Source organism: Drosophila tropicalis, unplaced genomic scaffold (genome assembly GCF_018151085.1).
Source record: "Drosophila tropicalis isolate 14030-0801.00 unplaced genomic scaffold, ASM1815108v1 contig_845, whole genome shotgun sequence".
NCBI lineage: Eukaryota > Metazoa > Arthropoda > Insecta > Diptera > Drosophilidae > Drosophila > Drosophila tropicalis.
Genome location: NW_027173338.1, coordinates 6,907,531 through 6,925,306, shown reverse-complemented (window position 1 = coordinate 6,925,306; position 17,776 = coordinate 6,907,531). Strand labels below are relative to the sequence as shown.

Below are 17,776 nucleotides of genomic sequence, written 5' to 3'. Positions count from 1 at the left end.
TGTTATTGTTCAATTGTAGTGATGAATTACCAATTGCAATAACTTTCAGATTTGGTAATTCAGATAATGACTGATTACTGCAGTCAATGTAGTAAATTCCATTGTCGAAGTAACAGATGCAATTTTTCGGACAAGGGGTGTGATGAGACTCTGATTTTAAAACGTTCGTGGCAAAAACATTCTCACTTGATGTATACAATTGGCTTGATAAGTCTTTCAGAGTATCTGCTGTAAGTGTATTATTCCGGAGATCCAAATATGCCAGTTCTAAAGGCAGTTGGTCCATGCTCAATCTGGTTAAATAGTTGCTGGTTAGGTAAAGTTCCCTAACTCTCTTGTATCCTGAGACCGAGTGGTCGGGCAGTTGTCTTAGTTTATTTTTCTCAAAATGGAGAACTAGATAGCCAAAAATTGGAATTGGCAAATCTGGAATCTCATACAAACCAGCTCCCGTGCAGCTGATAATGAATCTTAGCTCAGTTACATATTCTTTCACCTGCCATCCGTCGCGTAATATTCCCCAACATCTTCTGCACCCTTTAGGGCAACGTATTCCATTAATGCCCAAGGTGAAAATACAATTCACTGACCCATCGTTGTCTGTTTTTGGACATATAAAGGCATTCAAATTGTTGTGGGGTATATAGGAATCTGCAGTTAGATTTCTCAACACAACTAATATAAGTTTCTTGTAGTCTTCCAGGTATCGTAGATCGATCTTTGTGTGAATACATAAATGAAGTACTTCCAAATTACTTTGCAATGTGGAAGATCTGTAATGCAGTATATTTTGAAATATTTTGCTAAATAGAATTTAATTAGAACTTACCTTAGAATTGACTGATCGAAAGCGGTCACATTCTCGAAAACCAATTTTCTTAAATTTGTAAGGTCTTCAAATGTTGTTGAGTTCGGAATTTCCAATTTAAGTGAGTTGAATTCCAGCAATGATAAATTATTTTTTTTCTTGAAATATATTTTCAAAAATTGATAACAGACCGTCATTGCCGTTTATAAATATTGACTTCAAATCGTTTCCAAGTTGCATTATATAAAGATTGCAAATATGACTACATAATATCTCTTCACCATACAAATATAAATGAACTTCTTTTGGACCATTCGTATGGGCATTCAACATTTTTTCTTCAACTTGTATATTGTTGGAAAAGTTGTTGTAAAACTTATTAATTCCGATCAAGCCAAGATGTTTCAGATATTGAAAGCCTGTATTAAAGCTACTCGGATTATCGTTCAGCACAGTAACTACATTCAGTGTGTCATTTGTTGAGCCTAAATCGACAAGCTTATTCAATTTAAAGTTAGCACCAACAGAAATGCTCAATGACGAATTCTGTATATTCAATATATAACTATCAGTTCGTATAACATTTTTAAACGGCTTACACCATTTATCACCAATTTTGCGATTGTTGTCTTTACAATTTCCCGCACAATAGTTTTCACAGTAATTTTCTTTAAAATGGGCTAAACTTTCCGTTTGTGAGTTTATGTTTAGTACAGTTAAGCATAAAATTAAAAACGACTTGAGAAACATTTTGACTCACTCGTTGTCGATCTTAAATCATACTGATTCAATACAAAAATTTTACAATTAAAAAGCCAAACCCCGAAAACGAATTATTATTCCTTGGGGGTTACAGTTTACCACGCAATCCATAGAGTGAAATGGTATATGAAAGTCGTCAAATTTTCGTACTCCTACATCGATAATAGTATGGTACTATTAAGCTTAGATCTACCAGTTGATAAGACAATTAAAAAAAAAAACTAAGTAGGCTGATAAAAAGTCATAAGAATTTAAACTAAATTTTTCACTTAATAAGTGATATTTTAAAGTTGGCCTGCAATACAAGAGTATATAAATTTCGGCGTACCCAAACTAAGCTTTTTTTGTTTGAATAAAAACTGATTATAAGTATATACATATACATACACACATACGTTATAAAGAAAGCTTACCCAAAAGTGTGAAAACTTTTTTATGAAATTTAAATTTATGTTGATAATAAATTGGTTAAATAAATCTATTTGCCAAGACCCTGTACTTAACAATTACAATCGCTGATTGTTTCAGGCTGCCGATGACCAAGTTAGAATTTTCTTAAGTTAATATTAATATTACATATTTTACCAATTTACTTGCCTACTAAAAGGACAATGTAAAAAATAAATGTAACTAATTATTTATATATTCTACACTGACTTTAAAAAATCTCTGCCCTGTTGAACAAAAATCTTTTAGTGCACTTTGTTTAAAGTTTCCTTATTCTTTGTGTGGTTTTCTGAAAATTTTACATTTTCGAATCTATCAGCAAGATCAATGTTAGCTACTATTGCCTATAAAATCCTGAAGGCAATTCAAATAAAAAAAAACCTAAAAAAAAAACCTATCAATAAACCTCTCTCTCTCGCCTCTTGTGTAAGCAAATGTTGTCGTAAAAACGTCTTTAAAACACACAAACAGAAACTAAAATTGAAGTAAAAGATCAATGGAAACGCCAGTATGGCGTTAATTAAAAACCAAAACCGAATTTGTTAAAGGCAAAGCCCCATAAAAAATGAACTGGCATCTCTTAACAAAAAATATAAAGCCAAAGGAGAACCAAAGCCAAAAGAAAACGAAGAGTTGCAGCTACTTGGAAGAAGTTTTATGGGGCCACTTCATGTGTCTGCATTCGGAGGTTATTCAAGTAAATTTATTAGCTCATTAGACTTTATAGTTGGTGGGCATGTTAACATGGCCAAGCTGATGGTAAATGTGCCGGCGCTGGTGGTGATGGTAATTGGGAAAATATTTTCCATAAGCTAAGGGCAAAAAGAATTGTATATAGTACTCTGCAAATAAAATTTGCACCTTCACTTAACCTAAATTTGTTTGATTTTATTTGTTTTTTTTTTTTTTTTTCTGGGGTTCTTTTCAAAAGAAGGAAAAAAGTCAAGAAAGAGAGAGGAAGAGAATAAATGAGAGAGCAGCTAAACTTTCTTTTTGTCCATCTCAAACCGGACAAACAATTTGGCTAAAGCAAATCGAGTAAATTTTTGCATTTCTTTCATTGCAATTCGGTTGCGGCTTATTCATTAAAAGTTATTCCAGTTGCCCGTTTTCAATTAAAGTTAAAGCGCCTCAAGCTAGGCAATGCATTGATTATATTGCAAATTAGGTTATGTTCTCTCTCTCTCTTTTTTTTTTCTATCTGTCACCCTATTTGTCTATCTCCCTTTTCGGGTGGCATTGAGACGGAAATCGTTTGGCCAAGCAATTAGAGAAACTGTCAAAAAAACAAATTCAATAGAAAAATACTTCTTGATTACTTATCTATCTTTAACCCTTCAGAGACCAACAAATTTCCATGTCAAAATTGTCAAATGTTTTAACTCACTAAATCGACAGTGAACAACAAAGGGGACTGGGAGGAAGCTGCTGTTGCAGTTGCACCCATGTCACTTGACAGCTTAGCGCATAATTAAATAACATTTCCAACCTTTAGCTGTTCCTTTTTTTTGACATTTGTCGCCTCTTTAAAATTTAAATGTCACAAATGATTTTCGTTTTCTTACCGTCAGCTTCAAGCCAAAAATGCAACATAAAATGTATGAGTGTTGGTGTGTGTATTTTAAATCGATTTAAATATTTGTTGTTTTTATTGTTCTTGCCCACTGTTGAGTGGCAAAAAGTATCGACTTACAAACAAGACAAGTTGAGGGCACGCCGGTTTCAAATGTCATTCCAAATGCCAATGGGGGGGAGGTATAGAAGGAAATAAACCACCGCAAGGGCTTTAACATTTTTGTTTGATTTCATTCAATAAACAAATTTTGTTTCAATATTTCTTTAAGCAACTCAAAAATATGAATGAATACTTTAATTGCATTTCAAAGTCTCTGAAACAATTATTTATAATCTTCTCCAAAATTGCATATTATTTTTCGTCGTCAATTCGTTATTTAAACAAATTCTTGACTGTTTAACTTGGAAGAGTGAAACTAATCTAAAATAAAAATGCTATAAAATGACATGACCTTTTGATATCCCTATGAGAAATAATCTACAAAGTGGCACCTAAAGTGAGACATTTAATTCCCCTAGAAATTCATTCTCGGTGATTCTAAGTGAAGCAATGGACCATTAAATAATTATACTAATGCGCCCACATCAAAATTTATGACTTCTGGCACGGCGAAAATAAAAAAAGAAATAGAAAAGAAAAAGAAAAGCAAGTTGCCTTTGCTCATCAAAATGCCGCCAAAATGTCATAATCTGCGACATATGCCACAAGACAAAAACATCAGCCAATAAAAAAAGAAACGCTCAAAGAAAACTGTGTGGCCACAAATAACAAATGAAAACGGAAGCTGACAATTGACGCTCAGCCAAGGCAGACGTCCAGAAGTCAGGGAAAAACTTGTAATCAACCAAAAAAAAAAAAATAGAAAAAAGAAGCCAAAAAGCAAAACAACAACACATGTATGTATATACATACATATAAGAAAGGACACAAAGGCCTTTTGAAAAATGACATTCCAACCATGCACGGACTGCCTGATGGTGACGATGATGAGAATGATGATGAGGATCCGAATGATGGCGCTCTCTGCCAAAAAGGGCCAGAAAAATCCTCTTTCTTTTTCCCATCATTCTTTCTTAAAGTCAATTACATAATTACTTGAAGGCAGTTTTAGCTACCTGCTGTTGTCCTTTCTTTCACTTTTTTCCTTCTTTTTATTTTTCTTATGGTTTTTGTTTTAGTTGTGATGTGTGTGACCTTTGACCCAACTGGGACAACCAAGTGGCATGTGTGTGGGCTCTTCTACCTAAGCCTAATGATGCCTAAATGTGACCTTTCCTTAACTCCTCTCAATGGGAAAATTTATGCAATCAAAATTTGTCGGCTAAAAAGAATTTTAAAAATAGGCGAACCCTAGGCAGCTTGCTCAATTTATATAGCCCATTTTATAGTTTTTACGGCGCCCCTTGTAGCCCAACCAAATGGATCACAAAAATAAGGTACGGAACGGCTTCTCAATGAGACCACAGGTGCTGCGGTTTACTATTGACGGGGGACTTGTCTTTACAATGCGCCGAAATTAAATGAAATTCTCTCACTAAAAGTATATAGTTTCTTTTTTAACTAGTGTCATGTAAGAAATGTTTAAAAAATACAAAAAAGTCTTCTTAAGAATGATTTATATCATCATCGTTTTTTTGGTAAAAATTTACTTAAGGTGTCCAAAACAGACTTAAGGTACATAAGTTTGGGTAGCTTGTGTAGAGTATTCCCAGTTTGTCATCTCACCAAAATTGAGTTTTACATCTTTGCATATTTTTTACAGACCATGGTCATTCGTTTTGGCTGTTTGTTGGCCACAAAACTTTCAACTTTTAGCGCCACAAGTTGTCACCATTTGGATGTTTTTTTTTTTTTTTTTTTTGGTAAAAGTCATAAAATCATTTAAATAAACAAACCGAATGGTTGGTCCAGAGAATAAAGTGTGAGATGGGTGGGGGATCAGTTGAGTTTCCCCGCGTTAAGCGGCATTTCTCTTTTTTTTCCCCTTTATTATCTTTTTGTTGTGCCTCCTGTTGGCGGTATTTATTTACGGCTTTCATATTATTGACTGGGGTTCGAGACCTCAAAAGCCACGCCCCCTGCAGACTGCATCTGGACAATACGTGCAGTATTGTAACATATAAAATTTGCATTAAAATTACTTTGATTACAAATTGGTTCGGCGTCGAATGGGTAACGTAAAAATAAACCAACAAAAAATTCCATCACCAACGCATTGAACAAATCCCCTTGTATGGCTGATGCTTTTCCTGATGATTGTTTTTTTTTAACAATTTTTTTTTTTTCAACTTTTTGTTTAACGTATTTATGCTGGAATATTGTATTTTTAAGGATTATTGATTTTATTTGCCAACTATTTTTTGGTGAAAATCACGGAGAGAAAGGGATCACAGATGTGAGTAAAAGAGACACAGTGTCAAATGGATTTCATTTGAAAAAACATTTGTTCCCGAAGTGTTGGCCAAATAGTAAAAAATAAATATTTGTCATATTTAATTATGTTAAAATGTTGTAAAATTTCTTGTCACAACACAGCTTAGTGAAGTAAAGTTTATTTTAAATCCTTAAAATGAAAACAATAAAAAACTGCTTTCAATTAAAACAAACTTTAAAATTTATAACAATGCTGAGATTTTATTCAAAATATGATGAATCTAGAATGTCGAAATTTACGTACCAACTTTCTTTTTCAGCAAGAAGAAGGATACATGAATGCGCTTTAAAATTGTTGTTAAAAGCATCCTTATAGAAAAAAATCGTTAAAGAGTTCAATCCATTTAGGAGACTTCCACGATCCAATGCTTTGTACATTCTAGGGGAAGGTGCTATCAAAAAATCAATTGTCGGCTCTATAATTTTAATAATTTTGCTATAAAAGTATAAGAATTTTACGACCACCTTAATAAGTTTCAAATGCAGCATTTTTGTCCAAAAATTTCCCTGCCAATAATTCGCATAAAACATGAATTTATTTGCAACTCACCTAGTTAGGCTTTAAGCATATTTTGCTAATAAAATAGTTATCTTCTTTTATCCAAAACACAAAAACCTCAAACCCAAAATCCCACACCTCTAAACCTCCACAAAAACCTCAAACCAACAAACACAAACCACCCATTCCCACCCAACATTTCGGACCACTTTGATCCACAAAAACCAAACGATGCAATTTTCAATGCATAATTCATTTGCCAACAAATTGATTGGAATGTTTATGCGATTTCATAGAATTTCAATTTACGCAGCAACAAATTTGAATTACCTACAAAACACACTACTACCCTATTGCATTCCCCAAAAACAAATCGAAATGCATTGCAATGCAATTGCAAAGTGTTTTTTTTTTTTTGCTTTTTATTTTCCTCTTTTTTTTTTTGGAGTTGAAAAACTCAAACAATGGAAAATTGAAAATCACCAACCAAGCGTCGCCATAATTTACCACATTTGCCATTTAAAACTAATTTGAAATTGGAGAAAAATTGATTCTCCAGTATTACTCTAAACCACGCCCATGCCAACGCACTTACTGTTAGTACATGGGATGGATAGAGAGTGTGCAAAAGGAAGAGCCGTAACCACATCAGGATGCCTTTCCCACGCGAAATCCATTTAAGTGGACTGTTGTCCATCGTTCGTTCCCATCGTTAAATGTTTCAATTTTGTTCCCCTGTAAGTAATTGCAATTGCACTTTGGGTGGGACACGTGCGGGGTGCAAATTGCATGAACTTACTGATTGAGACGTAAGAGTTGGCAGTAGAGTTCGCAGACTGATATCAGTTACGCATTATCCATGAGCCACTTGAGGTTAGGTAGGGGGTAGGTTACGCTCTGTCGTCATTGTTCCCCTGCGGCTTTATGAATTATGCGTCCTCTGTCGAATTTCCATTCCCCCCTTCCTTTCCCAACAAAAAACCTTTCCTTTTTTTTTTTGTAAGGCACTTCAAAAGGTATGCATGGAGTTGTTTGCACAGGATCATATAGGGATCGTTCCTCTTTTTTGTTATTCCAAATTTAATTAAACAAACTGCCAACAATGACGCATTTTATCTTTGGTTTAATGTAAATATCGATATAGGGAAGAAAACAAGTTTTTCCCCCTTAAGAGCAGGGTAGTTGTAGTTTGAATAGAGATTTTTCATATGCCTGAGGTGCCACTGAAGTGGCACATTATGCCATTAAATAAATTAAAACTAGATAAATATTTGAACAAAGAACTCGAATTTGCTTGAGCATGCATAAAAAATTTGTAGTTTGCGAGGACTTCTGCTTCAATTTGTAAAGTAATCAACGTTTATTGTGAGTATCAAAACCTATGAATTTTTACCGGAGTAAAGAAAGGCTAGAAAAAATTCCAATGAAACGTTGTAAAAATTACATAATATAAATTTTAAAAGGCTAAATCATCGATTGGCAATATAATATTGTTAGACAATTTCCAATTAAGTCAATTTTTATTCAAAATACATCTTAATTGTTTGACAAGAATCACATAACTATCTGCATTAGATTCTTTCACTTTGCACGTTGCTGCTAGACGACCATTTAAGAGACAGTACTATCAAAGGAAGTAGAACGACCGCCATAGTGAGGTCCTTAATGTGAATTGGGTTCAAGTCTTGCCTCTAATTTGAGTAACCGAGATAAGGCATATGTTAAACAAAATGCTTTGACCCATTAACGATTTTAGATTCGTGTTCGGTTTCGTGAAAAATATTTTCTCCTTTCAATCATAGAATACTGCTATTGGAGCTCATCAAAGGACCAAACAGTATAAGAAGATGAATGAACGTAAAGTTAAGCGCAGTCAAAGTCTATAATAATAAAGGTAACTATAACAGTTTGCTTGAGTATAATCCAGTCCAAGCCAACGATTCTAGGACTTTAGAATGATTTAAAGGGCAGCAACTTAAATACAGCTTTGTTAATATAAAACAAAAACAGCTTAAACTAAATATTCGAAAATTAAAGTATTAAAAACTGGCAATTAATTGGTAATCTGGAATTATTTAGAGTAATAAATGCAAGAAAAAAACCAGAGGGCCAGGGCTAACTTCGACCGCGTCAAAGTTTGTATACCCTTGCAACTTTTTTGGTAACTCTATCCTTACCTATTAGCCATCAATGTGGAAGAACGTTTTATCTAAAAAGGCTTAAGCTTGAGAAAGAAAGGCCTACAATCATAGGAAATAACGAAGATATTGATCAAAGTCACTTTTTTCCACCGATCGTTCCTATGGGAGCTATATGATATAGTCACCCGATCTTTATCAAATTCGGCACAGTCTTTAACATATATATTAAATTAAGAAATGTTTAATTTAAAAGCAATCGCGTTAAAAGTAACGAAGTTATTTTCAAAAGTCACTGTTTTCGACCAATCGTTCCTATGGGAGCTATACGATATAGTCACCCGATCTTGATCAAATTTGGCATAGTCGCTTATAGGCGTAGTAAACTCTCTAATATTAAGTTTCACGACAATAGCTCAGAAAATAACGAAGTTATTGAGAAAGTCACTGTTCGTGACTTGGCCGTTTGTATGGGAGCTATATTATATAGTCACCCGATCTTGATCAAATTTGGCATAGTCGCTTATAGGCGTAGTAAACTCTCTAATATTAAGATTCACGACAATAGCTCAGAAAATAACGAAGTTATTGAGAAAGTCACTGTTCGTGACTTGGCCGTTTGTATGGGAGCTATATGATATAGTCACCCGATCTTGATCAAATTTGGCATAGTCGCTTATAGGCGTAGTAAACTCTCTAATATTAAGTTTCACGATAATAGCATAGAAAATAACGAAGTTATTGAGAAAAGTCACTGTTCGTGACTTTGGGGTTTGTATGGGAGCTATATGATATAGTGGTCCGATCCGGCTGAATCCGAGATATACAACGCCTGCAGTATATACAAGCCTACGTGCAAAATTTCAGCTCTGTAGCTCTTACGGTCTAGGAGGAGTTTGCGTTGATCCAGACGGACGGACGGACGGACGGACGGACGGACGGACGGACGGACGGACGGACGGACATGGCTAGTTGAACTCGTCTCGTCGTGCTGATCAAGAATATATATACTTTGTATGGTCGGAGATGCTTCGTTCTATGCGTTGCACACTTCTGACCAAAATTAATATACCCTTTTTGCAAGGGTATAATAACAGCTTACAATTCCAAAGGGATTAAAAACAAAGAGTGTAGCTATTAACAAATTGAAAGGCTAACAAACATTTTCACTTTATACCAATGCAGTGTAAAACTCTATTTATCCATGAAAATAAAAAGCACTTTTTATATATCTTAATATTCTATGTAGTTGTATCCATCATCAAATGAACATATTATTTGCACACTTTTACAACATTCGTTTTGTATTTTTTTGTTTGGCTGGGAAAGAGTAGCATGAAATCCATTTTCATATTTCCATTTGCATTTTCGCAATTTAACAAAGAATATTTGTTTTATTACGCAGAAATCATATATGTACATATGTATTTGCACTACTAAATAAATATTTTAAAAATGGTAGATGAAAAATTTCTACAGTGTTCCTTTTCTGTTTGGAATTCACATATGCTACTGATGAAATTTATTAATCAAATTTTTTGGTGTACAACTTTTAGAGCAATTAATACGAGTTGGAGTCGCTCAACAACTCATTTGCAGCTTCTTCCCCTAACCATGTCCATGTTTTGGCTCTTGCCTGTAGAGAGAACTGAAATATTTTGCTACCATTGGAAACGAATCTTCCCCTGCTTTTGCCACTTTTCCATTTGCTATTTCAATTGAAATTTCTTTATTGCAAAATGTTTCACTTTTTTTGGGTTTTTTGTTTTCCAAGCCGTTTGGGTAGTTTGAAGAATTTCCATTTGGTTGCTGAAAAACATAGACTAGACAATGAATCTCCATTTGGCAATGAAGGGAGAAACTATTCAATGTATTTTTGTAATAAAGTTGCCAAAATATGTCGACAGAAAAAGTTTTTGTATTGTGGGGTATGAACAAATAAACGATGAACGTAAAGTAAAGTGGAAGGCATAAGATTGTAAGGTACAAACAAGGAAGTTACTTGGTTTAAACTGTTGGATAGTCCTTTAGCTTTTAAGAATGGATTGTTAAAATTAATTGTTACAATATTCGTTTAAATAGGCATTTCAAATATCATATTTAAATTTATTTTGTGGACTATGTCCTTTTTGCTTTGGTAGCAATTCTACTTCTGTTTTTCTTTTTCATTAACCAAAGAATCCTTAAACAATATAAATAACAATCTAATAACAAATAGTAAAAACATTATAATGATAACTAGAACACTTAGAAATAAGGCAAAAATATCTAAATTATTTGCTTCAATGAAACTCATATGCACAATAGGACTTTGTAAATGTTTTGCTCCGTGATGTCTTAAGACATATTCAGTCCAATAGAGAACGGTTTCACGGGCTGTTAGTGGACGATCTCTATATAGACGGGAGAAATTTTCCACACTTTGCGTGTACTTGGGATTTTCTAGAATTTCATTTAAACGATCTTTGAAAAGTGTCTCTTCAAATTTGATCATTTCTAAGCTTAAACCGAAACCAAAGTTAACCATTACCGCAGCATTATGCGGTTGATCGGCGAATACAGGAAGAGCCAACATGGGTTTGCCATGATATTGCGACTCAATGATGCCTCCTTTGCCCGCATGGGTGATGAACAATTTGATATTGGGATGAGCTAAAATGTCATCTTGCGGCAACCATTTGGAGAACATGATATTTGATGAGTTTCCTGGGATATTTTCAATTTGATCCCATTTCCAGATAACGTTTTGTTTAAGTCCTGATAAAACACGGAACATGCTAGTAACTACCTTTTGACTCAGATGACTACTGCGAACATTCGAACCCAAACTAAAAAGTATAGCTCCATGTTTTGAATTGTCCAAAAAATTGGCAATATTATCGGGTAATGGATCGGGTTGATCTTTAACCTGTATGCCACCGATTTCAATTATGCCAGGCAAATTCGGTCGTACAGGTCCTTCACTTAACGAATGTGAATTAAAGAATATAAGGGAAATATTTTTCGTTAGATCTTCATATTTGGGCAAATCTGAATCATGTCCATAAAGTAACCTTTAAATAAATATTTAAGTTAAATGGAGTTACAAATTTAAGCCAGTTATAAATCAACTTACTCATATTTTTTCTTGTTACCCATATGCTGTTTGATCATGAATATTCTCAGCAGCCAACTCATACAGAAATTTTGCAATCGTTGAGAAAAACTCATCCACTTTCCTTGTTCGACTGCCACATTCACTGTGGGAACATAGGATAACTCTCTGGGATTACCAATTAAAGATCCTACAAAATCAAAGGGCTGAGCTGGCAATGAAAGTATAATCGGAACTTTCAGCTTATGAGCCAAACCCAATTCATGACTATTCATGAAATATTCACCGAAGTATAAATCAAATTTGTTTGCTTTATTCTGATAGAGATCCTTAACTCTCGGATCATTGAGGGTATCATACATTTTTTTGTATATAAATTGCATGACCTTCTTATTTAACCATATCAATGATACAATATTTTGATCAGCAAGTTGAGACATTTCCAAATAAGTTGCACTCATCTGCTGTTCCTCTTCAGCACTCAATGGAACGTGAATAACGTTGAAATCCTTATGTCTTATGGGAGGCTTTAGACTCGTAACAATCGTTACATTATGTCCATTATCAGCTAACACTTTCATCTCGGATAGTTCCACAATTAAATGTGAAGGACTCAGACATGTGAATACACCAAGAATATTTGCACACTGTGCAATTTGTATAAGCACAAAAATTAAACAAACTGTTCGTAAAACTATAAACATGATGCCAGAGCGAATTATTTTAACTAACTGAATTTGTAGAATTTGTTTGGAATCTTATATAGACCCTTATCTTAAATTTATCTTTGTGTCGAGCAAGTCGGCTACTTTTTTGTTGCCAGCTAATCCATTATCAAGAAACTATATACAATATCGCAAAACGTTATGAGAACATTGATCTTGATGCTTTTCCCTCAATGCGAGGGTAGACTTAAGAGTTAAGTATTGAAATCAAATTAAAAGTGTTATTTTTAAATTTTAAACAGAGCTTAAACTCTGGTTTTCTTATTATCTTGAATGTATTAACAATATAGAATTAAAATTGATCCAACAAAGGACTTTTAAAATCTTGCTCTGCTTTAAAAATGGGTTAAGTATTACTTCTGTTCATTATAGCACCGTGAAAACTTTCTCTCAAATGAATCTGGTACAACTTCTATAAAATTTTTGAAAAATAATACGTCTAATGTATCTAATAGGTTGATATTATGGGTACAGAAAAAGTAAACCTTACTTGTTATGATTTTAGGAACGACTCTCTCTCGCAGATCATCGACCCACCACAAAAAATTTTACTCTTTTTATTAGCTTTAGTCGAGCTCATATGTGCACCCTTGATCTTGTTTTCATTCACTGATCACTTAATTATACATAAAGTAACTTTCGCACTAAAAACGTTTTAAATTATATTTTAAACTGCCCTCGTTTATTCACCTTCACACGCTTATCTTAGATACAGTGATTAGCAGCACTTGATTGATAAGTACAATCGCACTGAAGTATAAACACAAACAAGAGTAGTTTGTTATTAATTTCTTTTATTTCTCTTATCAATTATAACAATTTAATGTTTTTGTACTTAGTTTCTCTTAGCTTTCGCTTTTTGTTTGCCAGACTTTAATGACTTTATTCTACATTTCCCATATAGCCAAATAATTGAAACTTTTGTTGTATACAAACCAATTAAAAAGTACAACCAATATTAAGGTATAAATATCCAAATTATTGGCAGCTATAAAGTTCATATGAACTACTGGGCTTTGCAAGTGCTTTGCTCCATGATGTCTAATTACATATTCGGTCCAATAAATTAGACTCTCACGCGCTGTTAAAGGACGATCACGATAGAGTGTTGAGAATTTTCCAACATTCTGGGAATATTTTGGATTTTCCAGAACTTCGATTAAGCTATCGTGAAACTGTTGCTCCTCAAGCGTCAAAAGACTTAGACTAAGACCAAAATCTTGAGAAACCATAACTGCAGCATTGGCAGGTTGATCTCCGAAGACTGGCAGAGCCAACATGGGTTTGCCATGATATTGAGCCTCGGTAATGCTTCCTTTGCCGGCATGAGTGATGAATAATTTAATATTCGGATGGGCAAGAACATCATCCTGGGGCACCCACTTAGAGTACAGTATATTATCTGATATGACAGGTGTATTATCCAAATCTTCCCATTTCCAGATTACACGCTGTTTCAGTTTCGATAAAACTTTGAACATTATTTGCATAGTGTCGGCTTTAATGTGAGATCCCTTTATGTTGCTACCCAAACTTAGAAGAATTGCCCCGTTTGTGGCATTGCCAATGAAATCCTTCATGTTTTGGGGTAAAGGATCTGGTCGTTCTTTAACCTGTATGCCGCCCACTTCAATAACTCCAGGAACATTGGGTCGTATGGGCCCTTCGCTGGGAGCATGTGAGGCAAAAAACATAAGAGATATATTTTTCGTTAGATCCGCATAGTCACCAAAACTCGTGTCGTCGCCAAAGAGTTTGCTAAAAAAAAAACATGAATTGGAATATAATTCATATATTTCAAGTTCTTTATTATTATACTCACTAATAGTTTTGTTCGTTTGCCTTATCTACGAAATACATGAATGCATTTACGCCCAAGCTCGTGAATATATTTGCCAATCGTTTTCCGAATGTTTGCGGCTCTCCATCATTAACAGATGCACTCTGGGCAGAAACATACGACAATTCCTTGGGATTTCCCAACATACGACCAGCCGTCATATCCGAGGGCGGATTGCAAACTTGCACAATCAATGGTACTTTCAATTTCTTAGCAATGGCCATTGGAGAGCTATTCATAAAGTAACCCACAATGACTAAATCGAAGTTATTATCGTTGTTCTCGTATAGATTTTGCACTATTGGTTCTTTCAAAGTCTCGGCAATTTTTTTGAATATAAAACTTAATTTTTCAAATGCACGCCACATGGAGAGCATCACATTCGAATTATCTGTTTTGGCCATATCGCCAAATAGAGAACTCAACATTTGTTGATCTCCCTCGGAGATGCCAATTTGTATATGATTGATACTTGTATGATTAATGGGAATCGGTGACTTCAGAGTTGTCACAACAGTCACATTATGTCCCCTCTCGGATAAAATTCTAGCCATTGACATTTGTATGACCAAATGTGACGGACTTATGCTGGTGAATAAACACAATATATTTGCTCCATGTATTCCGCCGATGAGGGTAAAACAGGTAACTATACCCAAAAGAATAAATAGAGTTCCGTTGGCTCGGGCCATCTTTGAGCGTCGAGTATCAAATGTAAACTGAAATCAATCAGCCAACATGGCTTCCACGTTAACGATAAGTGTCTTTGAGAATGTTGAGTTTCACAATTTCGTCTGGGCATAAATAAGCTTTGTGATTTTGCCAATTCATTGTGCTTTTGCAAAAAGGGTATACAAATTTTTGATCAGAAGTGTAGAACTAAAAAGATTAACTTTCTTTAACCAAATGAAATATATGTAATATCTTTTTAATGCTGATCTGAAAAAATCATCTACAATTTCATTTAGGCTTAAACAATTTAGACAAGATTAAACTACGATATCATATAGCTCAAAACTCAGCCCTTTGAAACTCCTACCCTGAATTAATGTGTGGCACATGGCCATAAAGGTAAGGCGGGCCACCAAACTTCCTTCTATTTGCTTTAATTGCAGAAATCTGATATAGAACTGCAAAGACTGAAATATATTAGTCATAGCAATAAGCGAAATAATAACTAAACTAACCTAGAACAAAACGTGCTTATCTCTTCAAAAAACTAGCAACAATTTATAAATATTAAAATCATTGAAATTCTTAAATGGCCAATATTATTAAATGGTACCACGTTGCTACCACAACATTTACTATCAGTTCTCGCTTAGGCTCACGATACATACGCTGACTGATATGCCTTATCTGTCGTTGAGCCTTACGTAATATTTTAACATGCGCCAAACATTTCCGTAAAGATTTCTCACGCTTTATCTTCAAAAGAAAATGCCAAGTCATATTATGACACATTTATAAACAATTAATGTTAAAAAAATCTACTTATTCGTTTACTTAGTCTTGACTTTTGTTATTTTTGCCAACAAAGATGACTTGCTTTTAAATCTTCTGACGGCAAATATCAACACAATCTTGGTTAACCATAAACTGATTAAACTGATCAGTAGGAATAGGGCAAAAATATCCAAATTGTTGGCAGATATAAAGTCCATATGTACCAAAGGACTCTGTATGTGCTTTGCCCCATGATGCCTTATAACATATTCAGACCAATAGAGAACTGTTTGTCTAGCAGTCAAAGGACGATCACGAAAGAGCTTCGAGAAAGTTTGAACACTTGTCGTATACTTTGGATTCTCAAGCAACTCAACGATAGCTTTGTGAAATTCATCCGCCTGCAATTCGAGCAATTTCAGACTTAAACCAAATCCTTGACTAACTATAGTTTGAGCATTGGTGGGTTGATCTGCAAAGACTGGAAGAGCCAACATGGGCTTGCCATGATACTGTGACTCGACAACGCCTCCTTTGCCGGCATGTGTGATGAATAATTTAATGTTAGGATGGGCCAAAATGTCGTCTTGTGGTAACCACTTAGAGTACAATATATTGGAAGATTCTCCTGGTGTTTCTTCAAGATTCTCCCATTTCCAGAGGACATTCTGCTTGAGATTCGACAATACCTTAAACATGTTCTGCACAATTTCTGGATTCAGATGAGCTCCTTTCACATTTGAGCCCAAACTTAAGAGTATAGCCCCATCGGTGGCATTATTTAAGAACTGTTCAATGTCTTTGGGTAAAGGATCTGGTTTATCCTTGACTTGTATGCCTCCGATTTCCACGAAAGCTGGTACATTTGGCCTTATCGGTCCTTCACTTAGCCCATGAGTAGCAATAAACATTAGGGAAATATTTTTATTGAGATCCACATATTTGGGCATCGATGGATCGTCGCCATAAAGCTCCCTGAATACAAGATGCCATTTTTTAAAAATTTATTTGACTTGACAATAATATTACTACTTACAAGTAACGCCTTTCATTCTCCCAGTCGTAGACTGCAAACCAAACTGTTTGAACTGCGGTTAAAATAAATGTATACAATCGTTGACCAAAAGTCATTGTCTCTCCCGTCTTCACTACAGTATACATTGCCGGGACGTATGACAGCTCTAAGGGATTGCCTACCAAAGTGTTAAGTAGTCCGAAAGGCTGAGCCGAAAAGGATATTATTAAAGGAGCCTTTAATTTGTGAGCTAGACCGAATTGATAATTGTTCACAAAATATCCACTTATGACCAAATCAAATTTATTATCCTTGTTCTCATATAGATCTTTCACTCTTTGATCCTTTAACACTTCAAACATGATCCGTAAACTATTTTTCATAAATTTTGAACTATTTAAGATCATTCCAATGAACGAAGTGCTATCACCTTGCACCATAGCCGCATAGCCTTCGTTTATTTCACGTTCCGCTTCTTTATTTATCGGAATGCGTATAATGGTAAAATTTTCATGGTTTACTGGAAGTTTCGCACAAGTTATAATCGTTACGTTGTGACCACTGTCTGCCAATACTTTTGCTTCCGATAGGTGAACAATATTATGAGAAGGACTTGGGCTGGTAAATATGCCCAAAATATTGGCACCGTGCCCAGATCCCACGAAAAAAAGACGACAAGCGTCAGAAAAAGTACATTCCTGGTCACCATGGCAAAGTCTTTCAGAAAACTACGACTAACTATAACGAAGGAAAACCTTTTTATACCTTCAAAAGGTTTAGTTTATCAGCATTCTTAATGAATAGATTAAAATTACGATTCCCGTCGTCTGGCTGTGATAAGGCAATTGGCTCACAAAATCTATCAACAACAAAATAATCGCAAAGAACGACCAATAACAAAAACGTCAGTTTCAAGATCGATCTAAAAGCTTTGCATAGTTTTTGGCACATTTCCAAGTAAAATTATTTGAAATTAATATTTTAATCTTAAGA

General features: G+C 34.6%; 3 protein-coding genes across 3 annotated transcripts; all 3 read right to left on the bottom strand.

Moving 5' to 3' along the window:
• Positions 1–10,512: 10,512 nt before the first annotated feature.
• On the bottom strand, positions 10,513–12,119 carry LOC137580767 (UDP-glycosyltransferase UGT5-like). Its single transcript, XM_068294886.1, has 2 exons — positions 11,779–12,119; positions 10,513–11,716 (listed from the first exon to the last, which is right to left on the bottom strand). The coding sequence occupies exons 1-2, from the start codon at positions 12,117–12,119 to the stop codon at positions 10,810–10,812; spliced, it is 1,248 nt and encodes a 415-aa protein (XP_068150987.1). The 3' UTR covers positions 10,513–10,809.
• Positions 12,120–13,259: 1,140 nt separating this feature from the next.
• Positions 13,260–15,144, bottom strand: LOC137580929 (UDP-glycosyltransferase UGT5-like). Its single transcript, XM_068295078.1, has 2 exons — positions 14,305–15,144; positions 13,260–14,240 (listed from the first exon to the last, which is right to left on the bottom strand). The coding sequence occupies exons 1-2, from the start codon at positions 15,012–15,014 to the stop codon at positions 13,370–13,372; spliced, it is 1,581 nt and encodes a 526-aa protein (XP_068151179.1). The 5' UTR covers positions 15,015–15,144; the 3' UTR covers positions 13,260–13,369.
• A 680-nt stretch (positions 15,145–15,824) lies between these two features.
• Positions 15,825–17,300, bottom strand: LOC137580766 (UDP-glycosyltransferase UGT5-like). The gene is made up of 2 exons (XM_068294885.1): positions 16,805–17,300; positions 15,825–16,743 (listed from the first exon to the last, which is right to left on the bottom strand). Exons 1-2 carry the CDS (start codon positions 17,221–17,223, stop codon positions 15,825–15,827), a joined length of 1,338 nt encoding a protein of 445 aa, XP_068150986.1. The 5' UTR covers positions 17,224–17,300.
• Between the last annotated feature and the right edge of the window lie 476 nt (positions 17,301–17,776).